Source organism: Meriones unguiculatus, chromosome 1 (genome assembly GCF_030254825.1).
Source record: "Meriones unguiculatus strain TT.TT164.6M chromosome 1, Bangor_MerUng_6.1, whole genome shotgun sequence".
Lineage (NCBI taxonomy): Eukaryota > Metazoa > Chordata > Mammalia > Rodentia > Muridae > Meriones > Meriones unguiculatus.
Window position 1 is genome coordinate 9,589,539 of NC_083349.1, and position 26,327 is coordinate 9,615,865.

The following is a 26,327-nucleotide window of genomic DNA, read 5'->3' on the forward strand; positions in this document are numbered from 1 at the left end:
GCAGCTCCTCAGACTTTCAGAACAGAACCACCTGCAGCAACCAAATGTTCAAACACCCAAACCTGTTGGAGACATTTCACAATCAAACTACAACTCTGTGTTTGAGGCTCCGACCACACAAAAGCAATAGCAGTGGAGAAACACAGCATTGCATGTGCTTCTGCTTTTCAGGTAAAACAGGAGTTTCCTCCCAAAGCAACATTTCTCAATTTTCTTTTCTTTCTTCTGTTCTTCGAGACAGGATTTCTCTGTGTAGCCCTAGTTGTCCTGGAACTTGCTCTGTGGACCAGGCTGGCCTCAAACTCAGAGATCTGCCTGCGTCTGCCTCCCGTGCTCCACCACTACCACCTGGTTTGACATTTCTCAGTGTTTAAAAACATTTAAGATCCTGGAGGCCGGAGGGGTCAATGATTAAGAGCACTTGCTGCTCTTACAGAGGATCCAGGTTCAGTTCCCAGAACCAACATGTGTCTCACAACGAGCTGCAACCCCAGTTCCAGGGAATCTGATGCCCTCTTCTGACCTCCTTTCACATCAGGCACACATGTGGTACACGTACATACATCTAGGCAAAACATACGTGTAAAGTAAATGGAAAAAAAAACCTTCAAAAATGATTTTTTTTTAAAAAGATACCCCTCAACTTAAAATTCACAGAGGATCTCAATGAGCTTTTGTTTTCTGGGAGCACACACACACACACACACACACAAGGTTATAACTATTCATGTTTCCATCTTGGACACTGAAAAAGAAGATTTCATTTTAAACACCCGTGAGCAGATACTTTGTGAGCAGAGCAACAGTGAACACTCCATGTGGCAATGGTATCTTACTACTGGTTTTAAATCAGCCCTGGCCCTGCCGACCCCTGACACCTGCCTGCAAGGGACATGCCGGCTTCTCCAGACCACAATGGAGGACCAGATTACACAGTGAACTGTTTGTCTTGGATTTTTCCCTCCTGGTTCCAGGGTCTCTCCCGAACCCTCCTGCTTGGTGTGACTCTGTGTGGTTGCTTGCACAGGCACAGGAAGACTGTTCTTGGCTTTACTAAGGAACCATTGTTAAAATGGTTATGCAGCATGGCCTTGCTCGGAATGCATGATCGGGTATGACCCTTGCATTGGACAGGGTTCTCTAGAGGAGCGGGACCGATGTATACATAAAAGAAGGATTCCCGATGTGCTTGCATGATAGAGCCCACATGCTCCGTCAATGGGTGTCTGTACAGTGGAGAAGCTGAGATCCTGGTGGCAAGTCAGGATCTAAGCTGGATGCCTCATTAGGCCTGGTCTGGTGCTGCGGGCCTGGAGGACTCACGGATTGTGGCTGATTACCAGTCTATTTTGGAAAGCCAAAAAAAAAAAAAAAAAAAAAAAAAAAAGCTGGAGTCTGGGGTCAACAGGGGACAGCAGCAGACCTGTTTGTGACATGTTCACCCTGCTGAACTACAAAGATAACCCAGAACCTTAAAGGCTTTGTAGCACTGTCCACATCTCTGGTGCTGTAAGCCTTTCTGTGGTGGGTTTAGTCACAGCCTCCAGCTACCAATGGACGTTGGAAGTCAAATTTCAATTAATGGACCTATAAAACACTAAAGAGCTGGCTCCAAAGTACAACAACTGTGCAGAGGTTAGTGGCCACCGCATTCAACGGCACACAGAATAAGCTATTTCCACCAGCCCAGAAAATTCTATTGGACAACACAGGCTTACAGTAGAAGTTAACTATGTCCCGACCTGAGAGCCGTATCCAGCTACCCGCCTGTTTGGGTAGTTTTCTGAACCCCAGCTGTGCCCGCCCTTGTGTGTGACCACTGACTGACCTGAGCTATCTCAGCATGAACGGTTACCGTTTGTTAACCAGCAGACACCGACAGTCTGATCTCTATCAGGAGAGCTCGCTGCCTCGACCCCGTGCTGACTGTCAGAATGCGGATGAGGATATTTGTGTAAGGACATTCATTGGAATCTCCAGTGTGTCCACGCGTGTGTCTCTTCCGGGAGGAGGCAGAGGATGCACAGCTGTCAGCAACTGGAACTCAGATTCACAGAGGCTTGAACAGGCACCTCCTCCAAGGGGGCCAAACTCAGAAAGAATGGTGTGTGGTAACCAATCTGGCAGAAATGAAGAGATTCTAAAGACATCTGTGCCCCTCCCTTTGGCTGTCAGACTAAGGAAACAATGGTCCCCAAGAGATTTTCCCAGGAATCTCTTATTAGGGGGTGAATCAGACAAGGAACTTCTCCCAGGAAGAGATTTCAGACAGTTCTGACCTCGATACAGGACTGACTGGAGCAGAGATAATGAATCAATGGTAGGTGGGGCCCAGGACTCTGTGCCTGCCTCTTACCCTCTATTTAAACCGACCCAGAGAAGGCTTTTTGAGGAGGGTCACAGAATTCTTTATTCGTTCTTCTCCCCGGCACAGCCACATTGAATACTTCTTTCTCGCTTTGCTTCTCACCATTATCTGTCTTTTCATCTGGCGCATTAAGGAGAAGTGGCAGAACTCAGATGGTTGGGGCTGAAAGAGCTCAGAATCTGACCCTAATGACTATAGTCACAGAGGACTGGGTGCTGCTTATCTACCTGAAAAAACACACACACACACACACATGAGAAAGTCTTATGTTCGCTTTATTTTATTTTTCATTCTCCCCAGGTCAAGGAGGCAGCAGGATGAACAGAGACGAGACACACTGTTCTCTCACACAGTGCTTCAGCAACCTCTCCCAAACCGACATGCCCCAGGTAATTCTAAGATTGCTCTCTTTTTTTTCATCACATGATGCTTGATTGGAAAGATGTGGCCTTCTATATGTTCCTCATAACTCCCCTCCTGGTAGGGACAACCTGGCGCCCTCATCCCGGAGCACAGAGAAACACTGGGTTTGCCTCCTTCAAGCTCTTTCCTGTGATGCCCAAGGCTGACTGCTCTGGCCACCTTAGCATGCCTGGCTCTCTCCACCACAGGACTAATAGAGTAGCAAAGGGTTTAGGAGCTCTCTGGGGACCCAGTTTACCAATACCCTCAAGGTCTGCTGCCCAGCAATCACCCTTGGATGCTCTCCACTTCTATCCACTCTCAGGAAGACATGCTTTGTTGGAAAAGGGAACAGAGCTGACTCAGGACTCAGTGATGCTCACTTGGAAATAAATGCCTCTATTGTCAATAGAAAGCAGAGTGTGTATATAGCAGTTTGGATTGTCCCCTGGGGCCAGAGGGGATAGATTTTTCTTAGGCTGCATGAGAGCATCTCAAATGATAACATCCAGGACAAAGGGTTCCCTGGGTGCTGCAATGTCAACTGTGGATTTGTGAATGCACTGGCGAACTTGAATGTCACGCAAACAGGGGAAGCCCCGATTTCCCTCCCTGGACAGCCAGTGGGCAAGCACCTTTTCCAGATTCCCAGACTGACTCACTGAATTCCCTCACTGCCACCAGTCTTTCTCTGCTGCTCTGTCCAAGGTATTTGTATAAATGAGAACAAAGGAAAGAAAACACCCTTAGCCGCCAGCCCTCCCCCAACTTTGGGACCAGCCAAGTCATGCAGGCATGTTCCTGGGTGTCTCTTGAATTACAGACAAAATAACAGTGAGTTCCTGCTACAAAATTACTACTGGAGTGGATTTCATTTGCACAGTCTGGGGTATGTCTCAAGCATCCCAGAGAGGGTCACCCACGCTGCCGCCTTTTCCGTCCCCACAGCTTCAGACGCCTGGCTGGTAGGTTGACGGGCTGCTTCCCAAATGTCTCCATGATTTCTCTTATCCTAGCCAGGTTGGTCTTGCTGAGCGTGAAGTCACATCGGGTGGCGCCCATGTCGTAGCCAACCATGCAGTTCTTGGTGGAGGTGATAAAGCCTTCTGCCTTGGCTGTGACCACATACTCGCCAGGGTTCAGTAGGCGCCAGTAATCCCCGTCACTAGCTGGAAAAAGGAAGCAGGAGACCTCAGAACAGGTCCTTTCTAACATAAGTATTCCCAGCCCTAGTGTATGACCAGCCCAGCAGAGAGGGCCCTAAGCTCCCAGGATCAAGTGCTTACAGCACTCTGGAAGCCAAGATGGTTTTCTCTTTGGCAGCTGTTTTAATGTTTCAACAGGACCGGGCTTAGGGTCTAGACTCCCCAGACTGCATGAGCCAAGTTGGAGACGAGATCTCCAGAAGTCTTGCCTATGTGACAATACAGGCCATTCATTATAAATGTGAACTCACAAACATTATGCCCTGGCCACAAAATGGTATCTTGCAAAGTCAGCAGCTCATAGCTTCCTGGCTTCCTTCTGCATAGCTAGGAATAAAAAAGAATGCATCATTTCTAAAAGTGGAAGGGTCTTGGCTTCTAAAAAGTTCACGAACAGACTGCTGCCCAGGAGATGGCTCTGGTGTCCATACACTACCCCAGCCCTCATTCTATGGAGTTGGGCAGAGAAACTTGGGAGCTGCAGGGGAAGTTATATAGGAGACTCAAGGCAGGGAAAGACCCATGAAAACTCTCACGCTGCAGGCAGGGCTGAGGAGGAACCCTGATACCCAGTTTCTGCACAGGTACCTTACCCAGTGGGTTCTTTCCTTAGCTGCAGGAGGGTCAGAACAGCCTTAGGCAATGGACTCTGGGGCTTTACTAATTCTCCACTGAGGCTTTTTCATGCAGGCCTGAGTGCTGGCTTCCTGCCTACTCATTTCCTTTCAGCCACTCTACTCACCTGGCCACACTCAAAGAAGCAATGCTGAGATTCAATTATGAGTGGACTGTAGTATAAGACATGCGCTAAAGGATGTCATGTCTTCACACGGAGCTATGAGGAGAGCAAGGGAGCCACTCCCACTCTCAGAGACACCATCTTGTGGAAGGAAAGTTGAGAGGGTGAAAGGACACGTGAAGGGCACTGCTTGCTCAGCATGGCTCAAGGAACTCTGGGTTGCAGAGATCCTTAAAAGGAGAATTACATACCAGCCAGACTGGCCAGCATTATACCCAGGACTGACCACTTTGTGTGTGTGTGTGTGTGTGTGCGCGCGCCCCTGTCTCTTATTCCTGAGCATTAGGATCATAGGAGATTCTGCTAAACTAACCCAGTATTTACATGGGTGCTGAGGATTTGAACTCTGGTCCTCATGCTTGTACAGCAAGTGCTTTATCCACCAAACCACCTTTGCCCTTTTTCTTGACTCTAAGTAGATGCTTTGTGATGCTGTTTTCTCCCTTTGGCATTCTACCTTTGCTCTTCTAAGGGCTAGCCTGTATTCATGCTTTACTGAGGGACCTACTTTGCCTTTTTTTTTGCTTGTCTCTGTAACTCCCTGTTGCATTTCTTTTTTGGCACTGGTTGTCATCTATAGTATTGTTATTCTCCCTAACAATTAAGTGTAGATCTCTTCCACCAGGAATCATACTCAGTGGTCAGAGACATCCTTGCTGTTTGTGGCAGTAGTTCTTGGCACACCGTCAGTGCCCAGTAAACCAAGCTAAAAAGAAGAAGAAAATGATAGGGACCATGTTCACTTCACAGAGTCAGAACGGCAGATGTTGGTTCTGTAATCTAGAAGTTTCTGCTTCTTAAACCTGAATCCACCTGGCTTTCTCTCTGCTTGGCTGCTCTCTCAGAAGATCATGGGCAATGCTTTTCCACCTTATACCTGGGGTTCTTGTTATTTCTGCTTCTTGCCTGATGAAGTTTATCCTAGAATTATACACTGGAGGACAAAGAGGAAGCCGCATATTGAGTCCTGTCCCACTGAACAACTGAGCTAGCGTTCTGAAGTAAACACCCCATGAAACCGCCATGCAAGGTTAACACTGTGGACGCTGCTTGTAACTTACATTTAGAATGGGGCACCCCAAGCCCAGTAAGTTTCATCCATTTGCAGTTCAAATTGCTGTCTTCAAAGCAATGGACAGCATATAAAATTCTAACCCAGGCGTGCTTCTTAAAATTCTCTTTCTAGCTCCCTTTCTGGGATTCTGTTTAATGCCTCTGTTTACACTATACAAATTTCTCCTGAAATGAAACTTGTCAAATCATATAAGCCTCATACAAAAATCAAAGCAAGTTCAGCACTTCTGGTGAGCGTGGAGGATGCTCGTAAGGAGCCCTGTGTGGAACATGGGAGGCATCCGCCCAGAGCATGTGCTGGGGAATTATTTATAGGAGGAAGTTGAGGGGGTGAGCTGTATTTCCCATTAGCTCATCCAAACTGCCTGCTTGATTACAGGGCTTGAAAGTCAGAGCCCATTAGGCAAAGCATTCTCATCTAGGCTTACAGGGCCCCAGGGCCTTTTTACCTCCCACTGTGCAGAGCCCCTGTGTTTCCCTACATTGCCTTCCAGGCACTAAGTAGTGTAAGGAATGGTGAAGGCTGCTTTAAGAAGTACTCTTTGAAAGGAGCATTTAAGCAATAGTTAGCACACAGATTCTACATAGAACTAGAACAAATGGTTCCCTCAGTCATTCATAGAAATTACTAGCACCCTGCATGGTCGCTGGCAAATTATGAAGACTTGGTCCATGTCTATTGAACTGATGAATTGATGAATGAATGAATGAATGAATGAATGAATGAATGAATACCAGGTATAAATTTCCATTCAATACTGAGTGAAGTCTTATGGACAATGGCTGTAGTATCTAGGGCAAGTGGCAGAAATTCTACAAAGCGAAACACTCTATAACTAAGGGGAAAGAGCAATGATGGCGCACAACAGCCCCTCACTTCCAAGAAGCTTTCATTGCCACTGGAGTTTTGGTAGTTGCCCCAAACTGTCCCAGGGAAGGTGCAAGGAGAGCCAACCAGCCAGGCAGGAAAAAAAAGAAACCAGTGTCAGGGGTCTCTTGGGAATCTGAGGGAGGAGATGCTGATTCGGTTCTGAATAAGAAACTTCTGTCTGCGTTCCCCGCAATAACCAGCTGGGCCACTGGCACGCCAGTGGCTAAGTTTCCTAAACTCTAATCACAACTGAAAAGCAAGCAACACACTGCAGGGAGCAGGTAGTTCTCACTGAGGCAGTGACTACACGTTCGCCAATACCTGTCCGGATGTCATGGTCAACACCCTCCACGGAGATGATGGCACTCGGAATACCCTTTCCGTGTAAATCTCTCACTAGGCCTTTGATGCCTCGATGAACCTGTGGCAAACATGACACACGGTGACTCACCAGCCAGCTCTGTACTCCAACAGCACAAGGAAGCAAGCAGTGGGGGTCACATCAGGCCTCAGGCCTCCCCAAGAGCGTTCAAAGCACCACATCAGGCTCAGTATGCACCTGGCTCTGCATGGACGTGGTGGAAGGTTTTGTGGCCCGTGATTCAGAAATTTCCTCGTCGGAATTAAAATCTTCCAGGTGAAAACATTAAGTTCTGAGAATTTCATTAAAATACACACGCTAGGCTAGGGACGTGGTGCCGAGATAGAATGCCTGTCTAGCATGCATGAGACCTGGGTCCTCTCCCTGGGACTGAAAAAATAAGACATAACTTCTCTGGAAACTAGAATTTAATCTTTATTATTTTTACTCTTAATTTTCTTCAATTTTATTTTGAGACAGGGTCTCATTATATAGCCCTGGTTGTCCTGGAATTTGCTGTAGAGATAGGGCTGGCCTTGAACTCAAGACATCCTTCTACTTCTGCCTCCCAAGTGCTGGGATTAAAGGCTTGCACCACCTGCTGCAAGTGTAATGTAGCTTTTACCAGGCATGCTTATTTGGACTTTCCTGGTTTCCATGGACTTGGTAACATAGGAGCTACAGACAAGGAAACCAAAGGCCATCAAAAAATGGGCATTTTTTTTAATAGAATGCATCTACTAACTAACCATGTCACACAACACACAGCAGCCTGTACCTCAGCCTCCCTCTCTGTAGGATAATGTGATAATCTATGATGGCTCAGCAACCTCTCAGTGATAGTCTGGACCTGTTATCCACAATGGCAAATATCCAACTCAGACCACAGCTTCAAAGCTGCTCTTCCTACAGTAAAGGCTTTTCCTCCTTTCCCTATGCAAAGGAAAGATGAGCCTTTCCCGTGAGGTTCCAGGAAGGAGGTTCCAAACTAGCAAAAGGTGTACTCACAGCTTTCTGAGAGGAAGAACTGGCTCCTACCCTCTGTGCCAGGCATCCTACCCTTGCAGGGTAGATCCAGATGCCAACCACAGAGGTATAGTCACAGCACAAGAATCAGGTGTGGGCCACAAGTACCACCTGCCTCTCCCATGATGGTGATTTTCGCACCCACAACCCGTTTCTTAGCTAGTTCCTCTCCTCCCAGCCACACGTGCAGCATACCTGTTCCATGAACACAATCAGAGACTCCCGGTTATTCTCCCATTCCTCGGGCAGCTCACTCTCGTGCGGGTACTTATCACAGCCCACGTAGATGGACAGCTCAAAGCAGTTTGTGTGGAGGTAGCTGAAATCGTTCAGACCTGCCGAGCCAACCAGACGTTTTGACTGATTTATGCTTCAAGTGGCAAGGGGAGATGGCAAGAATGTTCCAGAACAGTTACAGGTCTTCAACTGAAGAGGAGAGCAACAAGAACCTACTATAGATAAACAGAGGAAACCAAATGTCCCTGGAAAGCCACCATTACTAACCACGAGGGATTAAGGGTTTAAGTCACTGTGTCTGGCACCTGTGAGGGTCTCAGATGAGAGTTTGAGTAGTTCCCTGTTTCAGTTCATTAAGATAGCTAACCTCCATCCTGTCTGTGTGGTCCTCTCGGTGTCTCGTTCTTCACCTGCCTCTTCCGGATGTGTCCCTAAGCTGTGTCCTTCAGGTCACTGCTTTGTCCCCACAAGCTCCACTACAGCTCAGGCTCACAAATGACACAAGTGAGGCCATGATCAATAAGACTCTGATACAGGATGTGTGTGTCTACAAAGGGCCATGGTCTAGGTTGAAGCCTGGACCATGTGTGGTTGTTGGGCAGCCGCCTGGGTATCATTTACACCCAGTGAGCCCCTTCTGCTGTGCAGACAGGAAGCAGCCAGCCTGGAGTATGGCTGTCCTCATATGAGCTTCCCTGGGCTGCTGTTACAAATGACCACATCCTGGCTTAGAGCCGACACCCATCCCCATGTGCTGAGAATCCGGAAGTCCTCCCTCAGGAGCCTTACACCACCCTCTCTGCCTGCCTGGCTTCTGCTTGCCTACACATTTCTTATATCAATCACTTGACTCTGCCCAGTTTTCTGTGTTTGCTTTTTCTTCTTGGGTTCATTTAAGTACACATCTCATTGATGCAGGGCAAACTCCGTGACAGAGAAGGAACATCTTCCAGGCCCTTAATTACATCCTCAAAGACTTTCTTCCCAGTAAAATAACAATTACAGGTGCAAAGAAGTGACAAACAGACATGCTGCTTTGGGGTCCTGCTCAAGCCACCATATCCCCCAGTATTTGTGAAAGGAATAAATTATTATGATGATGGTCACATGGCATAAAGTAGCCCAACTCTTGGGGAGTGTGGGGTCCTGGGGATTGGACCCAAGGCATTACTCATGCTCAGCACTGAGTACCTCTCTACTCCTAAGCTCTCCCCTTCCTCGCCCTTCGAAGCATTTCCACCTCTGAACAGGATGTCCAGCAAGCTGTGCTCTTCATCAGTAGGAAAAAACACATTTCTATGAGGGAGAAGATCCTCTAAGGAGCCCTCCCTACTCTTTGGGGGTCAGTAGAAGGTGGAAGCTGAAGACACAAGGCTCTGTGTGGACAGAGGAAAGTGTTCTCTGAGGGCTTCCCTAGTTCAGAGAAAGGCCACATACAGCCTTTCTCCCTTCCTGCCCTTGCTTTAAGGCCAGACTTTGGAGTGTCAACCCACTGTCCCATTCTGAAAACAATACCAAACCTTTAGCAGCTTAATTTTCTCCACTTGATTCCAGACTCTAGACACTTGAATTTCAGCAACTATGACCCCTCAGGATAAAGCAAGGAAGTGTAAAGCAAGAACTAAAGGGGCATGATGTATTCAGGGAACCATTTAGCAGGCCAACTCCGGTTTGATTCATCTGTGAACCTACAGTGAGACACTGAGGGCATGTGGGGGGACTGTGGCAACAGAGCCATTACTTAGCCCAGGACTTGACTCTTAGGAGGGATGGGACTCTTGTTAAGCAAAAAGGTGTCATTAGCCTAGCATTCATAGGCCCTGCTAGTACTGAAATAATGTGATAATTAAAATTGCTTTTTTCCCCCATTTCTTTCATTTTTTTTCTTCCTTCCTTTCTTTTTTCCAAGAAGCATCTTTGAAGCACTGCAAACTTAAGACATGCTGGCAAAACCATGAGAAACTTCAGCTTGGAACAGCTAGGGGCTGCCTGCCTCTGTTGCTGACACCCTGCTCTTCAAGTGAGGCCTTGCTCACAGTGTTCCACACAGAAGGCTTCAATCTTTGGGAAAGGTGACTTCCTGTCTGAAGCGCCTGCTACATGGCCTGGTAGTTCTCCCAAACCTTCAGTCTTGGCAAGAGACCTACTTCCTTTGCAACCCTCTCTGTGCCCGAAACCATTCCTACTGCCCACAGCGCCTGCCCTGCTTGTGACTGACAGTTCAGATCTGCAGCCAAGAAGAGAGAACCCCAAGTCACTTTGGAGTTCAAAAGCACAGGCTGCCCGTGTGAGACACTTTGAAATGTGCCAAGCCTGGCTCATAACTGCCCCCCCCCACTGCTGCCTGCAGGGCAGGATAATGAGTGAGAAAGAACAGAGAAGAGAGACTGAGGGGAGGGGAAGAGATTCGAAATCAGATTTCATTAATCTACAAAGAAGGGAATCTTCAGAGTACATCACAGAAGAATGATAGAAAAGACTCAAGCCACCATGTGGCTTTGCCACCGAGTCCCTGAAATAAGGGCGGGCAGAATTGGGAGAGTGAAAACCCCCAGTATTGCCTGTATCAGTATGCAGCAGCCTGCTTTCCATGATGTCATTACCATCCCAATACTGTCAAACTCAAGAATATCTGCTTGCAATTTAGTCACAGCAGCCAGATAGATAGATAGGTAGGTAGGTAGATAGATAGATAGATAGATAGATAGATAGATAGATAGATAGATAGACCAGAGATTCCTGTAGGTATGTCTTTATGTCTAAATTGGAATTTAAAACCTTTTAAACCAATACAATAGTAAATGTGCCTGAAAAATTCAAACCAGTGTTTATTTTGAACCTTATATACTGCAAAGTCACTGAAAAAAGTAGAGGAAATATCTCCACTTGGATTGTTGTCAAGAAAAAAAAAACTGGCATCCTTTCTGATATCTTTTAAAGTGAGTATTGGAACAAGTGTATTTCTATTCTTTTCTTTTTCAAGAGAGGAACATACCTGAAAATTATATGGAGGCTGAGTTTATAGTAAAGTAAAATACTATAGAAATTAATTAGTGTGGTGGAATGGAGAAAAGGATAGGCTCATGAAGTCACAGGGCCTGCTAGTTCCTTTGAAGCTGCTGTGGTAAAATATTCTGACAAAAAGAAACTGGGAGGCTATTATCTGACTTACAATTCACAGTCCAACATAGCAGGGAGCTGGGTGTAACGAGTCATCTCCACAGTCAAGAGCACTGAGAAGTAAATACACATGCATACCTGCTTGCTTTGCTCTGCTCAGCTCAAGTTCTCCACTTTTATTTAGTTCGGAGGCATCTACCTAGGGTATGGTGCTGCCCACAGTGGGCTGGGTCTTTCTCACATCAATTACCAACCCATCCCCAAACACACCCGATAGATATAGACAATCCCCCACAGTAACCTGAGGCATTGCTCTCCTCCCAGGTGATTCGAAGTTGTCTCAAGTTGACAATTAAAGCTATTTCACACGTATTTCGTGGTGAGCGTTGGTGATGGAACCTTAGGCTGAGTGTTTCTGACCAGCCAGGCATGAATTACATCCATATACACTATCTGTGTGATCCTACCGTAGCCTAGAGGGAAACATCACCACCACATTTTCATGCCCAATTTTCTAATAGAAAAGGGTAGGAATTGAGAGAAAAAATTATCCAGGGTGATAAATTATCTGAATGATAAAGTCAAATTTTAACTATTAGACATGAAAGACTTTTCAACTGCATTATTGTCTTAACAGTGCTCACATTATCAAGGGAAGAAGTGATATGCATTATGCTGGGACCTTTGACCCTTGAAGATGACCTTAGAGAACACACTATTTTCATCCCTTGCAAATCTTGACACGTGGACCATGAGGCCCTCTAGTTTCTGCCAGGTGATTTAGAGGTCTCTCGAAGAAGCCTCTTCAGCCCTGTGTGGAGGCTGTAGACAGCCAGCTCTGACATATGGCACTGGTGACACTGGGTAGCTAGCTAATGGGCAGCAGATGTATGTAATTGTTTCCATCGCATGGAGACCTCAGGACACAGCAACTCGATCACACCGGGGCCAGGATTCAGGCTCTCAGTCTCAGACGTTCCCCGAGCTCCCAGTGGCTCTAAGCAAGGAGCCCTAGCTTTGCCGCCGGTGTGCCCTGTGACCTTCTCCCCTCTGTAGCCCCGTGAACTCTGAGTGTCTCCATGGCTAAGGGCAAGATCTGACAAATTCCAGCTCTCCCAGTTCCTTGATAGGGCAGAGTTTCAGCCATCTCCAGGCTTTCTCATTCATAGAAATGAGTATGCCCCACCCACCTCTGAGAACACAGTAAAGGTGTTAAGGGTTAGCCTTTGGGAAGTGCTGACTGCCGATACACTGGAAGCCACCGATGACCATCATACTGAGCATACTGATAAGAAGGAACGTGATGGCCTATCTTAGTCAGCTTTACTACACCTGGAGGCACTTCAAATCCAAACAACTGAGCACACCTGTGAGGGAGTTTCTTAACTGGATCATTTAAGGTGAAAAGGCTTACTTAAAGCTGAGCCACACTTTCTGATGGAAGCACACACAAAAAGTCATGGAAGAAGGAAACTTGCTTTTTGCCTGTTGGCCCTCACTCTCACCAGCAAGTGCACCTGTCCTGTTGCTGATGCATTCCTGCTGGCATTAGAACCTACTTCTTTAGGATCCCAGCATAGACTGAAGACCAGAAGCTCTCTGAGAATTCCCCAAGACCCCAGCACCAGATTGGGACAGAATAACTATCAATTTCTTGGCCTTTCTGTCGGGAGAAAGAGCTACTCAGACTATAGCCTCTAAGCCACATATATGTGTGTGTGTATGGACATATCATATATATGTTATTTTATATACTGTATATAATATATTATATATAATATATAATGTACAAAATTATAAGTTATATAGTGTATATTAATATACATGAAAGTACATTGTAATGTATATTATATATTATATATAGTCATCCTATGAGCTCTGTTCTCTTAGAGAACCCTGACTAATGGGCAGAAGGCATATGGAGGAGAGGCCAGGGGGTCAACTCTGGACCAACATCTATGATTGTTAAAATTGCCAACTTGACAGGACCTACAGTCACCTAACAGACACACCCTGCAGTACGTCAGGGAGTGATTATCTAGACTCGGTTAACTAAGGTGAGAGGCCTTCACTGTGGATTCCACTGTGTCACAGGCTGGATTACTGGACTGAACGAGAAGGAGAAAGCTAACGGAATATCAGTATCCATCTCTCTCCACTTCCTGACTATGGATGCAATATAACCAGCTGCCTCACTTTCCTGCCGTAACAGACTGCACACTGAGCATTGAGGCCATATACCCATACATCCCTCCCCCCCACACACACATACAAACATACCACGCACACACTTTAAGAGCTGCTCTTGTGAGCTATTTTGTCACAGAAACAGGAAGAGTAACTAAAAGCACCATCAATGGTCACTGGGGACCTGATATTAGGCTGGCACATTTGAGACTTACTTCCGGCCACCGTGTGCCAGGAAGCCCCATTGACGGTGCCCTCCTCCTTCTGAAAGTCTTCTGTGTGGCACACTCGCCTCCTGGCATCCGTCATGAGGCGGTGAGTGGAGGCGTAGGAATACGCCAGCCAGCGGAACACGTGATCATCAGGTGTTGGGGTGTGCTCCTGAGTCTTCCACAGGGACCGCACCATGTCATAGGGGTACGCCACCACCAGCTCACCCCCCTGGAGGTTGCCTCCCAGCACAAAGGGGATCTTCTCCATCCAGGCAATGACAGCTCTGGTCTCCGTGGCCACCTGGGAGTGTACAAATTTAACAAAGAGGAGGAAGTTAGTTGCTTCATTGCCCCCCGCTTTCAAAAAAGAAAAATGTTTGAAAAATTGGGAATTTTATGAGATAATCTTAGCAATATTCAGAATCTCAAAGTGTCTGCTGGAAAACTAGACTTTTTAAGAGTGATGGATAAAAAAAGGGAAGGCTAGGGAAATGTCCAGGTTCCACAGGATATTCTAGTAAATACTGAAGAGAGGTTAAAGTAACATCATTTGTGATTCCACTGAGCTCGTAGGTTAGGAGTGTTCACCCCCAACTACTGGCAGCATGAGAAAGAGACGCAGCCAGTAGCAGATCTCCAGATGAAATGCACACACCCCAAAACCACAAGCCTGAACCTGACATGCTCCTATCCACAGCATCATCTGACTTTTCCTGCAAATTGCCAGACAGTGACTATTTGGAGCTTTGAGAGCCAGGCAGGCTCTGTCACAGCTACCCAACTGTGATCCTGTAGCAAAGCAATACTGTGGACAAAATGCAATCGTGTGTCAATAGAGGCCACCCGGGAAAGCAGGCCTGTGTAGGCTGTAGTTTGTGGATCTCTGCTCTGTCTAGTCTAAGTCAATCTCAAAGTCATCCTCAGTTTCCAGAAAATACAGAAGAATGTGATATCACAGGAACATATATACCCTCAGCTCCCAGAGGCAGGAAAGTCAGCTGTTCATGCACAACCAAGGGTGATGAGAGGAGATACGCAAAACAGAGAAGAAAAGTGATGGCGGGCAGCCTGTTTAGGGAGACATAAAATGACTTATAAAACAACAGAAAGAAATGGGCTTCATTTGAATCTAGATTTAATCAAAGGGGGGTGGGGCCAAAGTGGGATGAGAGAAATGAACAGGGAGAGGGAGGTTCACTGATTGGTATAAGAAATGAAATGGGTACTCTGACTGGATACTTTGCAATGACAAGAAAAAACTAATCAGGGGGTATAACTCTTTGCCTCAGAACCACTTAAAATCCAGATGTGGTAGCACACATCTGTAATCAGCTTACAGAGAGATGAGAGGGAGGGACAAGAAACTTACTGAGAAGCTTGCTGGCCAGTTGGCCTGGGTATGCCAGTGTGGTGGACAGCAAGAAAGATCCAGTCTAAACAAAGTGGAAGGCGAGAACTGACTCCTGAATGCTGCCATCTCCACCCACAGAGGTGTGCCATGGCGGGCATGCCCCCACACTCACACACATACTGGAACTCACACACGGGAAAAATAAAACTGAAAAAGAAGTGACTTATTTTAATATAATACTGGTAATATCTGTGGATTTAGAGGACAGCTCCCTGTAATTTAGAGATGCCTGTTAAAATGTTTACAAATAAAGTGACAGGATGATGTGTCTGCTTTAGTAAGAGGGAGGAGGAATGCCCAGGTAGAGGAAGAGGCGTGAGTTGGCACCTGCCAATGCTGGCTGGCACCAGTGCTTGTGAGTCCTCTACAGCTTCCTTCACTTTTATACATTTGACTTTTTATGGGGAAAAAGGTTATAAAAGAGTAAAACTGCTAACGTTAAAAAAATTAAGTTAAAAGGTAGAGATGGTTTAATACAGACATCAGATTATAATAATCATGTAATTACATAATCAGATTGTAATAAATTGCTGATTGTCACATGGAGGTAATTTCAGCAAGACAAAGTTGATGACAACAGAGGAACTCTGGGAACCACTTACTGTGCAGACAAAAGTGCTGACTCGGGCATGCGATGTGCTTGCTGAGCCTCATTAAAGCTGATTCTGATGTTTAAGCACACCCCGGGCCCTGGGCCAGGTTAATCACGGAACACAGCTCGCTGCACAGAATCAATACTATTCCATCTAGTCCACTCTTTGATCGTGCAGTTCAACCCAAGAGCCAGGACTCAGCAGCAGTTGTTCTGCACCTGTGTGATTTTACCCTCGTCACACACACCCCATTGCTTCCCATCAGAAAATGTGCCCTACCTTAACTGAGGTGGTTCTCATTTCCCCTCTGTCTTGCACATAAAGATATAAAACTTACTGTTTGATTTTACGTGTCATCTCATTTTTTTGACCCAGTTTATGCTCCCAAGACTCATTCCTGATTTTGATGAATGCTATGGCTCTCTCTTTTCCACTTACAATCTTTACCATCATTTATCTACACAAATGATAATGACAGTAAGTAATTGGTCTTTCGCTATGAGGAGCTGTGTGCTTTGAACTCTCTTGTATTGTGTTCTGGTACACACATCACCAAAAGTGAAATGGCCACCTGTCACCAGAAATCTGCCTCATATATGTCATCAGAAGTGGCACCATATATATACCTAGCAATTAGTAAAAGCTGAAGATAATGCCATGGGAGTATAATTGACATGGATGAGGCTAATGAGAGTAAAAAAAAAAAAAAAAAAAAAAAAAATCTCATGCATTCTGAGGATGGTTATTTTGTTTCTTTACAATTCTGTAGCTATGAAGAAACTCAAACAACTCTGCAAAGGATCTCCAGATACCAGCTTGAAAGGTGTCCCCTGCGGCCAGAGAAGATAAGAAAAGAAAGATATCTCTGTCTTGTTCTTCCATGACGCATCCTCTGCAGACTGCAGCTGGCATTATTTGGCCCTACTCTGCCCCGCAAATGGGAGGGATGGTTTTTTTTTTTACTCACAGTGGCGTTTTCAGACAGAAACCACTCAGGGATGGGAATGTAGTGGTTGGGAGCTTTTCTTGGGACGTTCTGGCGGTCCTCCGCCTCCCAGAGCAGCGAGTTTAAATCTGGAAAGTTGTTGTTGATGTCAATGCCATCGTGGGTCCAGCGTCCCAGGGACCAGCCTCCCAGCTCGGAACCCTGGAGAAGAGTCAGATTGTGCAAAGCTTTCAGACTGCGAGAGAACCTAGGGTGAGTGATTTGTCTGTGTGTCCTGTGTGCTTCTCCAAGTCTCTGGATGCTCTGGGCCCCAGAAAAGACATCACAGGAGAATATAGAAAAACCTGCTACCAATATCTGATAAGCCACAGACAACACAGTCACCTCCCTCAAAAGATGGACACCCCAAGGTGTCATATGACCAAGTTCAAAAGCCTTAGATCTCTTAGATATCTTCTCGTCTCTCTCCTTTTGCCTGCCCTCCACTGCTTGGCTGAACCTATGACAATTAAGAAGTCTGGAACTAGAGCACAGCAGTATCACTTACTATCAATGCAGTACCAATGCGTTCCTCCTGCCCTTCCTGGAATCCCAGCCTGAGAGTTAGTGTTGTGTCCATGACCATCCCACCCTGAATGTGCCCGGTCTTGTCAGGTCTTGGCTAAGCACGGCTGGGCCTGGTTAGTATTTGGATGGGAGTTATTGTGATGACTAACCAACTATTTGTGCCAGGACCAACAAGCACAACTAAACACTGTACTTTCAAACTTGTGTTTGACAGGCACCTCTACTGAGACACAGTGCTCTATCCTCTATCTTATTCCAAATATTGTGAAATATCACTAGTGATTCATGAAATATGTGTGTACTTTATACATACCTGCAACATACACAAATTCCATATGATATTCCATATGATAATTAGAATATAAAATACAAGCAATTATATCAAAAATAATCAAAGCCATTATCACTAGGGGCCAGATGAGAGTGGTAGAGGATATGTATGTATGTATGTATGTATGTTTGTATGTATGATGCTCAAATTGCTCAGCCAACCCAAGGTGCCATGAGTATGGAAGAGTGGCACTGATCCTATGGGTACTCTCCATCTTGTGGACATAAACCTCTCCCATGTATCTCTCAGACACCTTTGGGGATGCAAAGAAACAATCAGAGAGAAGGAAAAAGAGCTCCTATAGGCAAAGGCTACAAACACAGCTCCCAGCTTCAGCAAAGAGACAGTTATGAAGGAGGTGAAAGTGGACTGGAGAGATGGCTCAGGTGGTAAAGTACTTGCTGAGCACTTAGATCCCCAGTACCCAGGTAAAAAGCTAGGTACAGCAGTGTGTGCCTGTAATCCCAGTACTAGGGAGGTAGAAATGGGTAAATCCCTAGCACATGATGGCTTGCTGCTGGTCCAGGTGAATCAGCAAGTTCCAAGTTCAGTGGGAGACCTTGTTTCAAGAATTAAAGTGGAGAAACTATTAAGAAAGACTCCCCAACACCAAGTTCATTGCCTCCGCATGCACATACACACATACACACACACACACACACACGTACTCCCACACAAACACATGCACATACACATACACACATGAACACCTACACATGCATATCACCTACATCAAAAAAATAAGAGAGAGAAAGTAAGACTCCGGTGAAACTGGGCCAAGCACACCCTGGAGCTGGGAGACCATGCCTATTTCAGACGGGAGCTACACACTTACTCCTTCGTAGGCCTTCTCGTAGCCATCAGGATTGAGGGAGGGGAGGATGTGGATCCGTGTCTCCTCCACCAAGCGGACGATGCGCGTGTTCTGCGCCAAGTACTCCTGGCAGAGGAACTGCAGCAGCAGCAGCAGCAGCTCTCGGCCCAGGACCTCGTTGCCATGGGCCCCCGCGATGTAGTGGAACTCGGGCTCACCTTGACAGAGACAGACACACAGGCTCCTGCAGGCATCCACAGGGGGCCTGGCGAGGTTTGGAAGGACACAAACAACCTTACAGCCATATTTCTTTTTTTTTTTTTTTCCTTTCAATTCAAATAAGCCCCCAAAATTACATTGGGATAATTATCTTAAACCTAAATGCTCGTGCAGGTAAGAAAAAACAATGTAGAGAGTACGTCTTAACGACTAGAGCCAGGGGTATGTGCTCATAGAACAGACCAAATATCTCAGTGCTTATGACCACAACCTAAACACAAAGTGGCCATTGGTTTTCTCTTCTATGATGCACTCTTTCTCTGGGAATTTCTTATTACATTTTTTTTTCCAGAAGCCAATGAATGAATACATGAAGAAAATAGCCTTAAAGGGAATCATCAAGGACACAATTTGGTTAATGGTTGAATATTCTCTCTCCTACAAAACTTACCTTCCTACTGAGCGGTGCTATGGATTTGTGTGTGTGTGTGTCTAAAATTCATGTTCAAGTCAAGAGTCTAGGATAGTATGAAGAGGTGGGGCCTTGGGGGGGGGGTGAAGGATTAGTGTAATTGTAGAATGGTTTATGAGAATGTAGCCTTCCGCCGCCTCGTATCACGCGAGGGTGGAGCAGAAAACAGGCCCTTGCCAGACTCCAGGTGTGCTGCCGTCTTGATCTTGAACTTCCCAGGCTCCACAATTATGAGAAATAAATTCCTGTTGTTAGTAAAGGCTATTTTGTTACAGCAGCTGAACAGACTCAGGCTACCCTGCTGGGCATGGCTCATCACAATGCCCACGCAGGCCACTGTGTGTGAGAAAACATAATTTTATCCACAGGTAAGGCCTTTGGCCCTTAAAAGAAACTCCTAAGAAGAACCCCTGAGCCATGAGATGTGGCAGAACGATAAAGCTGAACAAGTCTGACCTATCTTTGCACCGAACTTTCAGTGGATTTTGAGAGCTTGGTCAGTCTTCCAACAGGAAAACCAGAGGTCACCTAATCCACAGGAAACTTGGAGTAGTGATGACTGAATAGAAATTAACTAAGGGCAGGCAGCATTTAAAGACAATACGTTTTTCAAAAGACGGGGGACCCCCTGTAATTTCAGTCATTCACGAAAGTCTAGAGAGTCTAGAATGTTCTCCTGGAAGAAGAATATGCCTTTCATCCAGCCATTTTCTCCTTGTCTCATGATTGGCCTCAGAAGCAGAGAGCACAATTGAATGTGGTCCCTGTGCAGCAAAGGAGAGGCCTTCAAACTCAGAGAGCTTCATAGCTCTTCTGAGATATGAGGGGCACAGAACTGAAATCCACTTGTCTGCATGAAATGATTGTGGCCTGGTGTGGCTCACCCCTGGAATCATGAACACTGTCATATGGGGTGTGTGGAGAGGCTTCAAGTTAGGCAAAAAGCTACTGAAGATGGGGTACCATCTTCTTGGGTGGGGAGCTGACACAGTTATCATCAGCTATCAACCAGACACAAACCTAGGGTCACCTGGGAAGAAGGAACCACTGCTGAAGAAATAACACCATCAAACTGGCCTGTGGCCATGTCTGTGAACTTATTTTCTTAATTGTGCTTGACATAGAAGTGTCCAGCCCACTGTGGGCATACCATTCCCTATGCAGGTGGTGCTGGGCTGTATTCAAAAAAAAGCTGAGAAAGGCAATCATCAGAATTCTTCTGTTTTAGCTCCTGCCTTCAACTCCCATTTGATTTCTTTCCCTGGTTTCCCTTGATGGTGAGCTTATGACCTGAGAGTGGAAACAGACCCTTTCTTTCAATGCTGCTTTTGCTTATGGTATTTGTTACAGCAGCAGAAAACAAACCAAGACAGAACTCTTTCTCACCGACTTCATGTTCCCCGGGATGGTCAGAGATCTCTACAGCATACAACTTCAGGCCCTGGTGGCTTTTGCCAATGTTGTAAATTCTGGTGATGTTGGGGCACATTTCATTCACAACCTTCATCAACTGAAAGACAAAGTAAATGAAAAGTTTTGAGTCATGATGGCTGTATAATAAGAAAGTAGTGCTCCCCAAAAGAAAGCTATCTCCACAGCCTCCTAGCCCAGCGCTCCTCTCCTCCCCACAATTCCATTGCTATGCCTCTGTCTAGAACACTCTTGTCCCCTGTTTCTCAGGATAATACCCACCTTTCCAGCCAGGACATATCCTTAGAGCCATTTCCTCTAAGAAGAAGCTCTTGACCATTGCCCACCCTGGCCCTGTACTGTCAGCATATTTGATTATTATGGTTATAGCCTCTTGCTACAGACTGAAAGTCTGTGTCCCTCAGCTGAAATCTAATCAAGGCAACAGTATTTAAAGGGGAAGCAAGATGGTAAAGACACTTGCTGAAAACCTGATGGCCTGAGTTCCATCCCTGGAACACGCATACTAGCAGGAGAAAACCAATTCCCACAAGGAGTCCTCTGATTGAAGCATGCACACAGATTCATACACATGCTCATATCCCAAGACGCCTAATAGATAAATGTAATAAAATATTCCTTATAAAAACAAGTGAAGCATTGGATGGTAATTATGTCACATGGCAGAGGCTTTGTAAGCAGGAATAGAACCCTTTAAAAGAGACAAAGGATTTGTGTTCTCCATATGTGTGCAGCTGTGGAAAGGCCACATAGACATATGAACTAGTGGATGAGCCTCAACGGCTACTACATCTGCCAGCAACTTGAGTTTGGGTGTTTAGTCTCTAGAACTGCAAATAGAATGCCTCTGTTGTCTACTCATCAGCTACTTGATGGCATCTCTGTTCCAACAGTTTCACTAGAGTAAGGCATCTTCCTGGGTTGGGATTTTCACCTCTCTCAGACATGACATGTGACATGTGATTATCACCCTCCCCCAGGTTGTCACCACCTCCTTGGCTGCAGTCAGCACCTTCATGGTTGTGGTCATGACTTTCTTACTGTGATTTCCTCCTTTCTGAACCAGTCTCTTTGGAGATCAAACTGTGCAAAACTGGAGTATTGGATATTAAGTTCTTCATAATCACTACCCACCTGAAGAAGGTGCCCCTGCCCTTCTGGAGCTGGCAGCGCAGTGGGAAGAAGGCATAGGATGACCCAGTCCATGCATGCTATGTAAGGATGGCATTTGGTGGCCATGGACACAAACTTCATGGGGCCAAGTGGTGAGCAATGCAGGTGCAGCGGGGAATGAACCCACATGCGGTGGTTGAGATTTTAAGACAGCTTTGGTGTGTGAGAATGATGTGAGCTATCAGGGAAGGTAGTGAGGGCCCTAGTGGGAAACTCAGCTTCGGGGGCGGGGGTGGAGAACCAGAGACATCCTCCTCCAAGGGTTGCCTTGCTTCACATTCCTGACCACTGTGAGCACTATATGTTGGGTGAAAGGTGCTTTGCAATCCCCAGGGCATCACACCCGGGATTAAAGAACACTGTTTTCTCTCTATATTTACTGAGGATCCCACTCTCCACCAGGCACCATACAGAGGGTGAAGATGGAGAGTTTGGGGCCATGTGTTAAGAACAGAAGGAACGCTCAGGCGCTGGCAGAGCAGAGGAAGAACATACAAGGGTGGTGAGCAGGCAGTACCCATTAGAAGGGCACGGCCACTCTGAAATACAAGTTGGAACTGCATGTGCCCCTATGAAAGATGGCCACAGCACACTTGCCTCAAGGTCCTATAGACTGGACTCCTCCCAATGCAGTCACATGCAGGCAAGGATCCCAGCAGGTCCTGATTGGCAAGTAAGCCACTGTCTCGAGTTCAGACTACAGATTAGCCTTCAGGAAGAAGATCTAGGTAGTTCATCGCTACTTGGCAACAGATATAAGCATCAAGTGCAGACCTGGCTGCCCTTTTCTGTTACTCTCTATCTTTAGCGCAGCCAGCACTAAAGATCACAGCCTACTCACCAGAGGAAGACTAATATCATCTTCCCCTGGGTGCACATTTGGCAATGGATACAAGAAGCCACTTGGGCTATGAGTCTTTAGAATCCACGTTCTTCATTGTACGCTGTCCTCCATTGCAGTATTTTATCCCAACCCTGCTTTCTCTGCAATGATTGGTGCTATTTAAATATACTGTGTGTCACTGGACTGTTGGACCAAAATCAGCTTACCCTGAGCATCATCAGGGAGAAATCCCTTTACGTAAACACAACTCCTTCTTGTGAGAAAATATAATTACTTGGTTCTGAAAAGAGTTAGGCATTCTTTTTATGGTATCCCAGTCAGCGATGGTTAATCTTGATTGGCAGCTTGGATATACCTCCCTCGGATTGATCCGTGGAGACATATGTGAGGCCCTTTTCTTGAGTTCTAGTTTATGTAGGAGGGCCTGGGTATCCCTAGGCAGAAGATCCTGGGGATTATAAGATAGCTGAGCAAGCCAGGAGAAACAAGCCAGTAAGCACCGCTCCTCCCTAGCTTCTGCTCTATTTCCTGCCTCCAGGGTCTTGCCCTGACTTCTCTCAATGTTCCCTCTCCAAGTTGCTTATGGCCATGACATTTACCACGGCAACAGAAACCAATCAGGAATAAGGTCTTTGTGGTAAGTGCGTAGGTCCTGATGGTGAACAGAGTGAGAGGTAGGGTTTCCTCAAGACCCAAAGCATATATCTTCAACGCGGTGACTAAACTGGTTCTGTGGGTCTGAAACACCTTGTATATCATGGTGCATTTGACTCCTCAAAGCTCAACCCCACTGGTTGAGCTGTTAAAATTTGATATAATGGAGGGGAAAGCAACTAAGAAAAGAAGAAAAGAACATTGAAACAGCTCCTTGGAGGGGGAGGGGAAGTGACACAGTAGAGAATAATGGGGTGTCGCTTGACTCGTTCACCTCTGAAATAGGAAAATACATCACCATCCTAGTAGCCAATGAAGTGTGGGCTCCCCTCTTTCCCTCCTTTGCTGAAGAAGATAAAATAATGAGATGCTTTTCTAGTAATCCAATTTTTCGGTAATACATCTGAAGGAAAGTGTTCATGAAAAATGCTAAAATTATACACATGATGACACTTGTTGTAGCATGTTTCCTACTTTGGCACAGTCATTAAAAATTGGGAGGCTTCCAAATGCTTCAGAGCAGGGGGAAAGCTGCTAAGCCACAATGCGTTCACTCAGCAGCCCCTGTGTCAGCATTGGAGACAGCAGGGGGAGGAGGGGATGCTAGGGAACCAACTCTGGGAGACATGGGGCAAAGGCAGAACTGTGTTCTAATCACAGAATCTGTGAACAGGAGTTCAAGCATGGCAGGATAGAAACCTGCCTATGTAGCTTGAGTATGTGTGTTTTCCAAGTCCACAAGGTGGAACCCAGCACTCAATTCCATGATAGGTAGGGGCGGGGACTTTTCTAGGGGGTGATTAAGTCACATAGGTTCTGCCCTCATCAGTGAAATGAGTAACTCTGTGAAGGAACTAGAGGAAACTAGGTAGGCCATTTTGCCTTTCCACCTTTCACATGATGACCCAGAAACAACAAGGCGCCATATTGGAAGTAGAGAGTGGCCCTCACTAGATACAGAATTAGCTGATGCCTCGATTCTAGGTTACCAACATCAAGAACTACAAAAAAGCAACTTTTAGGGTTCAGAAATTACTCACTCTCTGGACTTCCATTAATCTGTGAAAAGCCCAAGACAAGAAAGATATGAAAATTGCTGACTCACCAGTACAGTGAGTCTATGGAGAATTCTTTAGACCTGGGGTTCTCTGTTGATATAAAAATGCTTGTCTAGAGATTGGAAGTGTTTCTAAAAGAATTGTTTAAAGCACCAGATAAAAAGTTTTCTTCCATCATCTTTCTTCAGAGACTACCTCTAATCCAATGAAAAAGAAATTCTCAAAGGAAGGAAGAGGGAGGAAACCACAGTGAAGGGCATCCATAGGTCAGAAATTTGGTTATCTGGACTCCTTGCCCTGGCTTCCTGCCATCACCATCCTGTCCTCGTGCTCAGGCTGACCACAGAGCATATTGGCAGGCTCAGCTAACTTCCCCCATAGCCCAACATTCCTGGCCATCCTCAACCACCCCTACATCAGTACTGCCAGCCAGCTGCCCTCCAACTTCTGTCTTACCCCTTAACTGTTATCTGCCTTCATCATACTAAATAGCAGCCAATCTGTATCTACCTCCTGAACACCTGGGGTCCAGCTCTATCACATCTCAAATCAAAGACAAAGTATGCTTTCTTGGGAAACCAACATCTTTCCTACCTGGGAAAGGCAAGCCATTCACCAATGAGAGCATGCCACACCCTACCTCAAATATGCTCTAACAGAGAGCTCAGGTCAAATACCTACTGCAGAAATGCCTCTCCATTTATCCCTGCCCTATCTCAAAAGTTCCTTTCCTAGGAGCTGTGGCAGGGCTCACCAGCCTTCACTCCACATAGGGAAGGAACACAGCTCACTGGACCTGTCTTCTTTCCCAGCACCCACCCAATATTCCTACCACTACCCCTTTATTCTTGCTGGCCTCTTTGTTTAGACAGAGACCATCCGTCTTCTTCCCTCCCTGTCTGCTAACGTCTGCCAACAATCCAGATATCAACTGATCCCAGCTCTATCCAAAGCTTCTCCAAACTATGAGCAAGCAAACCCACCTGTCCTTATTCCATTTGTGACTATAATGATGACATTAAGCATATGTATGTTACATTTCATATTATAGACTTACAATAAATGATAGGAATATTGCCCCCATCATTCCAAATGAAGGCAGTGAGAAATGCATATTTAAACAAGTAACCAGGGAGTTATAAACATATATATATATATATATATATATATATATATATATATATATATATATATATATATACTAGGAAAGACTCCAATGTTCTCTTGGCACAATTCTCCCTGCCTCAAAGTATGGATGCTGGGATAGTCTTCACCTTCTCTGCCTTCCCCACATCTTGCCCCCTCCCTCTACCTGGAACAAGAGCCATGTAACTCAGTGCAGTGAAGTCATATGCTGCATGGGAGCCACACACATTCTCCCTGCTGTCCTCTGACAGCAGTGAGATGAGCATCTATTCTTGTTTTGATTCCTTCTCATTGCTGCTTCTCATTTTATTGTTGGCTATAAATGTCTCTTTCAGTAGCCAACTATTTTTCCTGAGGTAGGAATGTTTCTATAGCCACCTAGAAGACTCCACAGAGGGAAAGGGCCAGCAATTCTGTCTTCTAATCCAACCCCAAGAACCAACAATCTACATGGCAATGGCTTCTGCCTGAGTACTCAGCCAGAACTGAGCAACACTCCCTGGACAATTTTCAGCTCACTGCTTTGGGGCAATAAGACTTAAGAGAGGGCCTCAACGTGGCTGTACTGGTGACCCTGAATCCTGTTAGCTCTGGCATCTCTGAGTGGTGATCACCATAGCCACCTCCTGGATAAAGTCCGTACTCCCAGCCCTCCCCAGATGACCACAGGTATGCACGTGGGATAGCTGCTGCAAGGTCTCAGCAGTGAGCGACTCGGAGCAGTCAGTTCAGGTTATATATACATGAAATTCATGGTGCCAACTGAATTGATATTTGTCCCATTTCTGGGCTTGAAGAGATGCCTG

At 45.9% G+C, this 26,327-nt stretch overlaps 1 protein-coding gene across 2 annotated transcripts in view; it reads right to left on the reverse strand.

Annotated features, from left to right (window-relative positions):
* Positions 1–2,625: 2,625 nt before the first annotated feature.
* Positions 2,626–26,327, reverse strand: part of Cpxm2 (carboxypeptidase X, M14 family member 2) — a 105,902-nt gene continuing 82,200 nt past the window's right edge. The window contains exons 8-14 of one of the 2 annotated variants that reach the window (XM_021654892.2): positions 20,602–20,725; positions 18,546–18,742; positions 16,834–17,013; positions 13,866–14,163; positions 8,302–8,441; positions 7,041–7,140; positions 2,626–3,939 (exon numbers count right to left, since the gene is read on the reverse strand). In XM_021654892.2, the coding sequence (XP_021510567.1) occupies positions 3,686–3,939; positions 7,041–7,140; positions 8,302–8,441; positions 13,866–14,163; positions 16,834–17,013; positions 18,546–18,742; positions 20,602–20,725 (1,293 nt within the window). In that variant the 3' untranslated portion in view covers positions 2,626–3,685. The remainder of the gene's footprint in view (positions 3,940–7,040; positions 7,141–8,301; positions 8,442–13,865; positions 14,164–16,833; positions 17,014–18,545; positions 18,743–20,601; positions 20,726–26,327) is intronic. The other variant, XM_060381253.1, reaches the window with a different exon arrangement.